This window comes from Poecilia formosa, unplaced genomic scaffold (assembly GCF_000485575.1).
Source record: "Poecilia formosa unplaced genomic scaffold, Poecilia_formosa-5.1.2 Scaffold360, whole genome shotgun sequence".
NCBI classification, from domain to species: domain Eukaryota; kingdom Metazoa; phylum Chordata; class Actinopteri; order Cyprinodontiformes; family Poeciliidae; genus Poecilia; species Poecilia formosa.
In genome coordinates this window covers 342,793-352,018 of record NW_006800299.1, presented here as the reverse complement: position 1 = coordinate 352,018, position 9,226 = coordinate 342,793, and the positions used below count along the sequence as shown (strand labels likewise).

Genomic DNA, 9,226 nt, shown 5'->3' with positions numbered 1-9,226 from the left:
AATCTGCTCCCAGTCTGTTCCCACTCTATTCCCAGTCTATTCCCAGTCTGCTCCCACTCTATTCCCAGTCTATTCCCAGTCTGCTCCCACTCTATTCCCAGTCTATTCCCAGTCTGCTCCCAGTCTATTCCCAGTCTGCTCCCAGTCCACCTGTTGATGCTCCTTGTGGTTCTGCAGGCGGCGGACCGGAAGGCGGAGCGGGAAGGAAAGCAGGAAGTCTTCCAGAAGTTTCCCAGAAAAGCCTCCATCCTCAACATGCCGCTCATCACCACCCTGTACTACTGCTGCTTCTACCACTACAACGAGCCGGAGGTCAGGCCCAGACTGGGATCCAACTGGTTAAACTGGGAGGATTTGGGTCAGTTGACCCAGATCAGCCGAACTTCCTGTTTTTCTGTCTTCAGGGAACCTTCAGCAGCCCGCTCAACGTCCGGCAGACATTCAAGGTGAGACGTGTTTTCTCTCTTTGCTCTGACCTCTGACCTCTGACGCGGTCGCCGACGCTGTCCCTCAGATCTCGGAGAAGCAGTACTTCACGACGGCGCTGGCGGCGCGGGCCAAGCTGAAGAACTGGGCGGACGTAGACGCCATGTTTAACTCCAGGAACTGGCTCGGCTTCTCCAAGAAGAAATCTCCGCTCAGCTTCCAGCGCGTCGTCGACATCCTGCAGAAAAACTCCGCCCCCACGCGGGTGAGTGGGCGGAGCCAGGAGCTCAGATGCTAAGCTACGGCAAGCCGTTTTAACATACAATCAGTTTTTTCCCATTTATATTCAGAATATATGAAATTGCTTTATGTTCAGAATATATGAAATTGCTTTATGACTACATATTATAAATTAAGTTGTCTTATATTATAATTTGATTAGACAGAAACCTGACAGATTTATGTTCTGCCTGGTGGGAACAACGTAAGATTTACTGTATCTGGAGAAAATATTTCAGATATCTTCAACTAATTTCAAGATCTCGTTTTTAGTTTTAACTAGTCAAAATTCTAATTCAAGATATCTTAAATTACCATTCTGGATAGTAAAAATGCTTTCTTAGATATTTACAATGTAATTACAGATTGTCATATTAAACTGATTTTATGTTAAAATGGCTTGCTATATTCCACGCTAATGCTATCGGTTGCTAACAGGTCCTACAGGAATACGTCGGACTCGTTAGCGACGCGGAGCTCAGGATCGGATTGGCTCAGAAACATAAATGCCACGACATCGTCATCAATGTGAGTTCTCTGATTGGCTGCTTTCCGTAGCTGTTTAAACCAATGAAAACGCTGGGGGCGGGGCTTTGACGTTTCCTCCGCCTGTCGGCCAATCAGACGTACCGAGACATGAAGGATCGGCAGCAGCTGGCGGAGTACCGGAAGAAGGTGGAGCGCAGTTCGGCGGAGGAGCGGAAGATCGATGAGTTGCTAAGCAACCAGGTGAGGAAGAGGAGGAAGAGGAAGAGTGTTATGGTTTAGGTCACATGACTCATCTGGTCTGGTTTTTCTTTCACAGCAAATCCGATGGAAAAACTGAGGACTTTTATTGTGAAACTCAAGTGCCAGCTTCCTGTTTGGGCGGAGCCAAAACTTCCTGCCGAATTGTCGCCAAGACTTCCGTCGCCGTTCCCTGGAAAACTTTAAAAATCCAAAAAAAAAAGAGCAAAACTGTAAAAACAGAAAGCGAGAGAAGATGTGATGGTCCAGTCGGGTCAGAACCGGTTCTGGTTCTGAGTCCATGTTTACGTCATATTAACCTGTCTGTTCTTATAGAAGGAAAACTGTTAAAAACATGACGTTTGATGAAATAAAGTGATTTTTTTTTATCAAAACTGCAGAGAAAAAAATGAATAAAGGTTGATAATAAAGGCTGCAGGGGCGTCAGAGCTCCAGCAGAGGGCAGCAGCCTCAACGAGGTGAACACACCTGAACATCCCAGAAACTTTTATTAGAGGAAATAGAATAGAATATACTCTATATGTATGAACTTTATATTTAATATGGTGCTAAAATGTTTTAATGTTTCTGTTTTAAGAGCTAAATTCACAGAAAATCTCATTTTAAGACATTTTACAAAACAAACTGGTCATTTTCTGAAATCTAGTCCCATAAGCAGACTATCTGTAGTACAGATAAAAAATATGTCACATATTTAATCACACAGAGGAAAATATTTAAGCTTTCTTTTTTTTTTTTGCCGTTTTTACAAGTAAAAGAAATTCTCAAAAATTCAGATTAAATTTTTTTTAAGTTTCTGAAGAGTATTCTGTTCATTTCTATAAAGTTAATGGAATAGATTTCCTGTCATGACTCCAGTTCTCCCTGATGCAAAGCACGTCTTCCTTCCACTCAATTTTATGTCAATCTGCTTGGACAGAGAACTCTTTAGCTTTTTTAGCATCTTGAGCTTCTTTATAGCAGTGAGTTGATTTGTAGATTTAGCAGTGCGTTCACAGATTGACTGACAGTGCTAAGCCCCGCCTCCTGCTTCTGATTGGTTGTTTTTGATGCATTTTTACAAAAGTTAAATACTGCAGCTTTAATTATTGCACTTTTATGAAATATTTTAATTTTTTTAAGCTGTACTAGTTTAAAAAATCGTAACATAAATTCCAGTTCTAATAAAATCCAAAGTTACCTGGAATCCCCCGTCCTGGAAGTACAGGGCGACTGTGGGAAGGAAACAGAAGAACCGTTAAAATAACCGGAGCAGGTGAGGAATAAATCATCTCAGGTCACCATGGTAACCGGCAGGTCAGACCGCCACCAGGTGGCGCAGTGGCAGCGTTTTCCCGCTGCTGACTCAAAACATGAAGACCTGGAGGAAAGAGCGGTGGGTGATGACTGCGTGATGACGTCAGTGACGTCACCCAGGGGGTTTCTCTGAAGGGAGCCGCCACCGGTCGCTTCATTCAGGAGCAGCGCGAGCGCAGAGACGGACCACGCGCAGCTTCACAGGTGAGTTTTTACCTGCAGCAGCAGATCGATCAGCTTCATTGGTTCATGTCAATAAAACAGAAATGATGAGAAAATCTGAGGAAACAAAGAGAACAGATGAAGCTCATTAAATATTAATGTTTTACCGTCATGATTCTCATGACGCTCTAACGCGTCTTATCGGAAATATTAACGCTGCTTGAGATCGTTTCAGTGTTTATTTACCTCATTATGTAAAGAAAAGTTATTAAATCAGTTTCTGATCCTCCTCATTTATTTACTGAAAAAAACTAATTTTGTACCAAATTTATGAAGCTTAGAATCTGAATTTGATCCCAGCAGCGGCTCTGGGACCTTTTGATTATTTTTACAAATGTTGATAAACTACATAAAATGTCCATTAATGAACCAATCAAACATTTAATCTCTTAGTATGGAAATGTTAACCTGAACATGGAGTTACTACTTAAACAGGAGTTTTGGAGTCATGGAGGAAAAAAGGAACATTATTTATTTAAAAACCAAAATAAAAAAACTGAATGACCGAAAGAATCACTAAGTGTTGGAACTACAGGAAATAAAGCTGATTACAAACCCAAAAGGACAAGATTTCATATTTCTACTCAAAAGTAAAAAGTTTCCAATATATATTCTGGTCTGTCTGGTTAAGCTTGTTTTCCTCATGGCCACAAAAGTCTTGATGCTCCAGAATAAAATTACTGAAGAGAAAGTAAAAAGTACGGTGTAGTAAAAGTACTCCTAAAGGTACTTTTTTTTCTGATCAAAAAGTTTCTTTATGTAAATGTAACTGAGTAAATGTAACTAGTTACTTCCCACATCTGGTCAGAAGTTAAGGGGAAATGTGGTTTTAACAAAGAAGAAGAAGAAGAAGGAAACACCAGAACCACCAGGATCCGGCGATGTGGATCATCTCACTTGGGTCCAGATTTTTCTGCTTTTCCTCCACTGAGTCTGGTTCCGCCGGGTTCTGGAGGTTCTGTTGGAACTTGATAAATTAACTTTTTATGAAGTTTCTCTCATCAAATCAAACCTGGAGCGTTGCTTTGATTCTTCCATGTTTGAGAAATCCTTTTATCTCCATGGAAACCATACGGCTGTAAAACGCTAGATGGACGTAGCCCCGCCTTCAAGGCGCAGCTCTTCCCCCACTCAGCTCCTTCAGACTAGCCAGCAGCAATTAGCAAACAGTTGCTGAGCTCGTTATAGCAGTGCTGATACAAACGTTAAAGGGTTAAAGAGGAGCCTGAACTTTGAGCCCAAACCTCCCATCCATCGTCTCTCCTACTCCAGCATCTCTCTGCTGGATATCATCTCTACTCTTTAGCTACTGAGCTGTTAGCATGACAGTCATGAAGCTGTCACACAGCAACGATCTTCAGTCAGAGGCCTCTCCAGATTTGTTGCAAAACTGACTGCTACTGGAGTTTATTCTGTGTTTGAAGTTTATTTTTTATCTGAACTGCCATGCTAGCAGACGTTAGCCTGATTATTGAGCAGAGCAGCTGGTAAACCCCCAGGCTGGACTTTACAGGAATGTGTTGCTCATTCCTCAGCAGAAATTCTGACTTGGAGGTGATGCAACAGAACAAACGACTCCCACGATTCAGAGACGCTTCAAACACAGAAACAAAACGTCCTCAAACGCACCAGCACCGCAGCTTGAGAACCACCGCTCTAAGTCTGCATTGTATTGTATCTGCAGGATCAGTGAGGCTAAAACCATCAGAGGAGAAGGAAACGGCTGCAGAAACGAGGCGATCGTCACTATTTATGTTTTGAGGAAACTGCGGCTGAGTGACCCTTTATTCTCAGAAAACTGATCCGTCCTGGATTTATTAAAGACAAACTTTCCAGTTACACCAGAGAAGAAGAAGATGATGGACATTAAATGAAGGTAAAATGTCTTCATTTACAGTTAGTTTGGGGTTTTATTTATAGACTTATCAGAATCTGGTGGTTTTACCTGAATATTAGTTAAATATGAAGCAGGAAAGAAAACCTGAAACAGCTTCACTGATGGGAAGACCATAAAGATGCAGAACAAGCCCACATCATCACTGCACCACCACCGTGCCCTATAGCTCCATACTGCTGCTCTTTATTTAAATTCATTTCAATAACGTTTGTCGTAATAAAAGAAGAGATAAAGTCAGAATTTAGACGGTTGAACGTTTATAAGGGCTATAAAAAGTGAACACACCCTATAATATACTTCCTAACCAGAGTTTCTGTGATCATCTTCTGACTGTTCGCGACCTTTAGCCTGCTAGCTGACCATGGACAGGTTTCTGTTTCTGACACTTGATTACTTTTCAACCAGAATAATTATAAACTACCTGTTTGCTGCTCTGAAGACGTTTTTACACCTTTAGGCTTCAGAGCAGCAAACAGGTGAACTAAAGTTTCTTTTCTGATCTGTTGAATAAATTCCAGTTTGGTTGCAGAGATAACCCCACAGTCAACCTGTTTAACAGATTTAAACAAACAGGAATCTGGTCTGGTTTTGACTCTTCCTGCCAGAATAAAAGCACATCCTGTCTGACACGAGCTCTGAGCTCTGGGTTAGAAAAACGTTGATCTGACCTCAAAGTTTCCAGCATCATCAGGAAAAAACCCTGACAGGTTTTAGAGGCAGCTTGTTGTTACCATCATCAGTTTGTCACCTGGTTCTAAATGTGGAAACAAAGAAATGATGAGAGTCGGCCGCTGACGTCTGAAAGGTCGACATTTTGAAGCTCAAATGTTTTTATCTTTGTAATAAAAATCATATAAAAAATCATAAAATTCCATCAGTTAAATTTAAAATGGTTTTAGTGCAAAGGACCAGCTGCTTTCACACATTTGGTTCTCAGAGATGTGCTGAAAGATGTGGGCAGGAAGGATTTCCTGTAGTAGAAACACGACGAGTTTCTTCTTCTGCTTCGCTGTTTTAATGTCGACTTTGAGCTGCTTCTGTTTACGTCTCAATTTCCTGCCTTGGTTGTTTTCTAGTTTTCTGACTTTTTCCAGTTTAACTGCTCCTGCAGCTCAGTGCCGATGCAGGGATGGTTGTTAGCGAAGCGTCTGACTGCGGCTGGCACAGAGCGATCCGATCTGTGGCCTCAGGACAACCAGCAGGGATCCTTCACTTCCTGTGTCCAGACAAAAACCAGGCTTTCCCAGAGGAGTTCTTTCTTTGGAGATAAATGAGTCTGTCATATTGGCATAAAGCAAATCTAATGTGTTTTCTTTGGTAGAGTGTCTGACTGACTGTTGAAGAATTGGGAGAGCAGCAGAGAGTGAGGCACGATTTCAGTCTCCAGATTTACCACTAAAGAGTTGTGGTTTGGTGTTTGTAGGTTAGCAGCAACTGAATGACATCCTCCTCAACAGTAGCTGAAGGGGGATGTCAGCGGTGGCCAAATGACACAATATGGTAACCCGACTTAAATCAGAAAAAAAACCTAATCAAATTTAATATCAGAAAGTCAAACAGTGTAATCAAACAGAAGAATGATAAAGATAATTTCACTTAAAGTTCAGCTGCTTCTTTATTTGACCTCTTATTTACATTCAGACAGGTGAGTCAAACTCACCTGTCTGAATGCTGGTCCTTTAATCTACAGACCAACATGAAGCATAAGGAGCAACGAGACACCAGAAGCTCCAGGGTTGGTTCTGAAAGCAGATCTTGGTTCAGAAATCTGCTTGTTTCCTGTTTCAGACGTGCAGCAGCTCATGTGAACAGACTGACTCAGACAGCAGAGAAACTTCAGCAGATAGTGATGCTGCAGAAAGAGGAACTTCTCTGGCTGAGATAAAGAGCCGCAGCGACAGAAAGAGGAACAGCGAAGACTTTACACTGAGATCGGTTATTTCTGAAGGATGTTTAGTTTAAGCTCTTCCTCCATCTCTAGGATCCACTGTTGGCTCTGAAACGACAGGTTCACTCTGGAGTCATCAGGCTCTGATTCTTCGCTCAATATGACAGTAAAGAACCTTAAAAACCAGAAACAAGGGAACTTTATTTTATAGCACCTTTCAGCCAGACACTCAAAGTGCTGATTAAAAGAAGTTAAAAACAACAGACATGAAGAAAAACAGATTCAGATTTTGAATACTGAAGAGGAGAGGAGCGAGGACTGAGCCTTGGGGAACTCCACTGATAAATTTACTCAGCTTCGGTTCAGACAGGCCGGGCTGAAGATTTAAAACTGTTGGTAACTTTCCTGGTTTTCTCTCCAGATGCTGATCTCATGGTGTGATGGCTGACGTCACCCTGCGGTTGGTCTGATTGGATCGGCTTTTCTTCCTACAGACTCTAGTCCTTGATCGGCCAGTTGTCTGCAGAGACCCTTGGATTTGATTGGCCACCATGCTGAACGTCACAGGCGGGTTGTCGGAGAACCAGAGCTCAGTCAGCTGTGAGAGGCCGTACGGGGAGGACCGGCTGCCGCTGCTGGTTCTCTACATCACCGTTCTGGTCGTCGGTCTTCCCGCCAACGTGCTGACTCTCTTCCTCACCTGGCAGCAGGTGCGCAGGAAGAACGTTCTTGGTGTTTACCTGTGGAGCCTGTCGTTGTGCGACCTGACCTACCTGTTCACGCTGCCGCTCTGGGCGGACTACGTCAACAACGGTCACGAATGGCGGTGGAGCTCGACGGTCTGCAAGCTGACGGGCTACATCTTCTTCACCAACATGTACATCAGCATCTTCCTGCTGTGCTGCATCTCCTGCGACCGGTACTGGGCGGTGGCCTACAGCCTGGAGTCCCGCGGTCAGCGGCGGCTGCGCCACGCCGTGGTCATCACGGTGGTCATCGTCCTGGTGGTGGCCGTGGGCCACAGCGCCGTCTTCACCATGAGGGAGGGAAACGTTCAGGGCTTGAAGCGCTGCTTCGAGCCGAGCCAGAGCAGCAAGGTGATGAGCTTCAGCTACGCCCGCTTTGTGATCGGCTTCCTGCTGCCGCTGCTGCTGCTGGCGGTCACCAACCGCCGCGTCCTAACCAACGTCCAGCGCAGCTCGGGCCTCCACGGCGACCAGAAGCGGCGGGTCCGGCGGCTGGCGGTGGCAGTGGTGCTGCTGTTCCTGGTCTGCTTCGGGCCGTACCACCTGATCCTGCTGGCCCGGGCCGTCATCACCCAGTTCCCCCAGCTGGTGGACTCGCCCTGCATGTTTGAGGAGACCATGTACACGTCCTACACCATCTCCCTCGGCCTGTCCACCATCAACAGCGCCGTCAACCCCATTCTCTACGTCCTGTCCAGCAACAACATCCGCAAGGAGTGCCGCCGCGGACTCGCGCAGATCTGCGTGTCGGCATGTCACGGACCGTCGACCAACAGCAGCCAAATCAAATCCTTGGAGATGAACGCCGGAACCGACACCGAGAGACATCCGGTTGGACCAGAAGAGACCTTAGAGACCAGATAGAAAGTGACCGGATTGCTGAATCCACAGGCGGGTCTCTGGAGTCTAAAGGTTCACACCGGTTCTGTCCAGTCCGCTTTAATCCAACTCCAGTCCGTTTGTCAAGGAAGTCCAGTTCGGTTGAAGTGTGGACGCTAACTGACCTCTGGTCCTCCAGTCCGGTCTGGGAAAATTAACTCTGGTTCGGTCTGATATGTGAACACCAATCGGACCGGAGACCGCTGCAAAAGCAGGAAGTGGACTTCAACACAGGACATTCTGGGTAAATGAAACCAAAGCTAACGTGCTAGCCTAGCGCTAGCAGCAGAAATGGCTTCTGGTCTTTAGCCAAAGACTAAAGAGAAAAACTCCAACCGCAAAAACCTGACGCCTCCATCTTGTTTCCGTCTTCAGAAGTTTTTGTGCAGCGCCCCCACAGGCCAGGAGGGGAACAGGTTGGTTTGACTCAGAGAACCACAGCAGCTGGAGGTGGAGCAGATGATGGAGTTCTGGTTCCAGCAGAACCAGGTCTACTGGACCATGAGGGGGATGAACATTCTTACTCCTCTCTGCCTCCTTCAGTTCAGGACTGACGAACGAGTTCTTCTGGGACAAAACATGTTCTTAAAAACTGAACTTCAGATGTCTACCTTTAACCCCATGATGTTTGTAACCTGATTCAACTTTGGATAAAAGCAGAATGTGTGAGTTTATTGCAAACCAAAACAAATATAAGTTGTAATTCAGTGATTCTTGAGAATAGGGACAAAACAGGTCCTATGGATAAAGCACAAAATTTGAATAAAATATACACAAAATATAATTTTTTCAAATATCTGACTAAACTAACCTGGGTCATGTGAGCACAACAATGTATATTTTCCA

At 44.6% G+C, this 9,226-nt stretch overlaps 2 protein-coding genes across 4 annotated transcripts in view; both read left to right on the top strand.

Annotated features, from left to right (window-relative positions):
- Positions 1–1,818, top strand: part of vipas39 (VPS33B interacting protein, apical-basolateral polarity regulator, spe-39 homolog) — a 7,778-nt gene extending 5,960 nt beyond the window's left edge. For both annotated transcript variants that reach the window (XM_007574743.2, XM_016662159.1), the window contains exons 14-19: positions 178–312; positions 405–446; positions 515–691; positions 1,144–1,233; positions 1,330–1,434; positions 1,511–1,818. In XM_007574743.2, the coding sequence (XP_007574805.1) occupies positions 178–312; positions 405–446; positions 515–691; positions 1,144–1,233; positions 1,330–1,434; positions 1,511–1,531 (570 nt within the window). In that variant the 3' untranslated portion in view covers positions 1,532–1,818. The remainder of the gene's footprint in view (positions 1–177; positions 313–404; positions 447–514; positions 692–1,143; positions 1,234–1,329; positions 1,435–1,510) is intronic.
- Positions 1,819–2,851: 1,033 nt separating this feature from the next.
- Positions 2,852–8,653, top strand: gpr132b (G protein-coupled receptor 132b). Of its 2 annotated transcripts, XM_007574742.2 has the most exons (3): positions 2,852–2,952; positions 4,655–4,846; positions 7,177–8,653. In XM_007574742.2, the coding sequence occupies exon 3, from the start codon at positions 7,307–7,309 to the stop codon at positions 8,363–8,365; it is 1,059 nt and encodes a 352-aa protein (XP_007574804.1). In that variant the 5' UTR covers positions 2,852–2,952; positions 4,655–4,846; positions 7,177–7,306; the 3' UTR covers positions 8,366–8,653. The 2 variants fall into 2 exon arrangements, with proteins under 2 accessions (XP_007574804.1, XP_016517626.1); XM_016662140.1 differs by lacking the exon at positions 2,852–2,952 and having other exon boundaries at positions 4,380–4,846.
- The last annotated feature ends 573 nt before the right edge of the window (positions 8,654–9,226 follow it).

Bases quoted from the DNA above. Each gene is read 5' to 3' on its own strand.
- gpr132b (XM_007574742.2), top strand. From the start codon at position 7,307: ATGCTGAACGTCACAGGCGGGTTGTCGGAGAACCAGAGCTCAGTCAGC.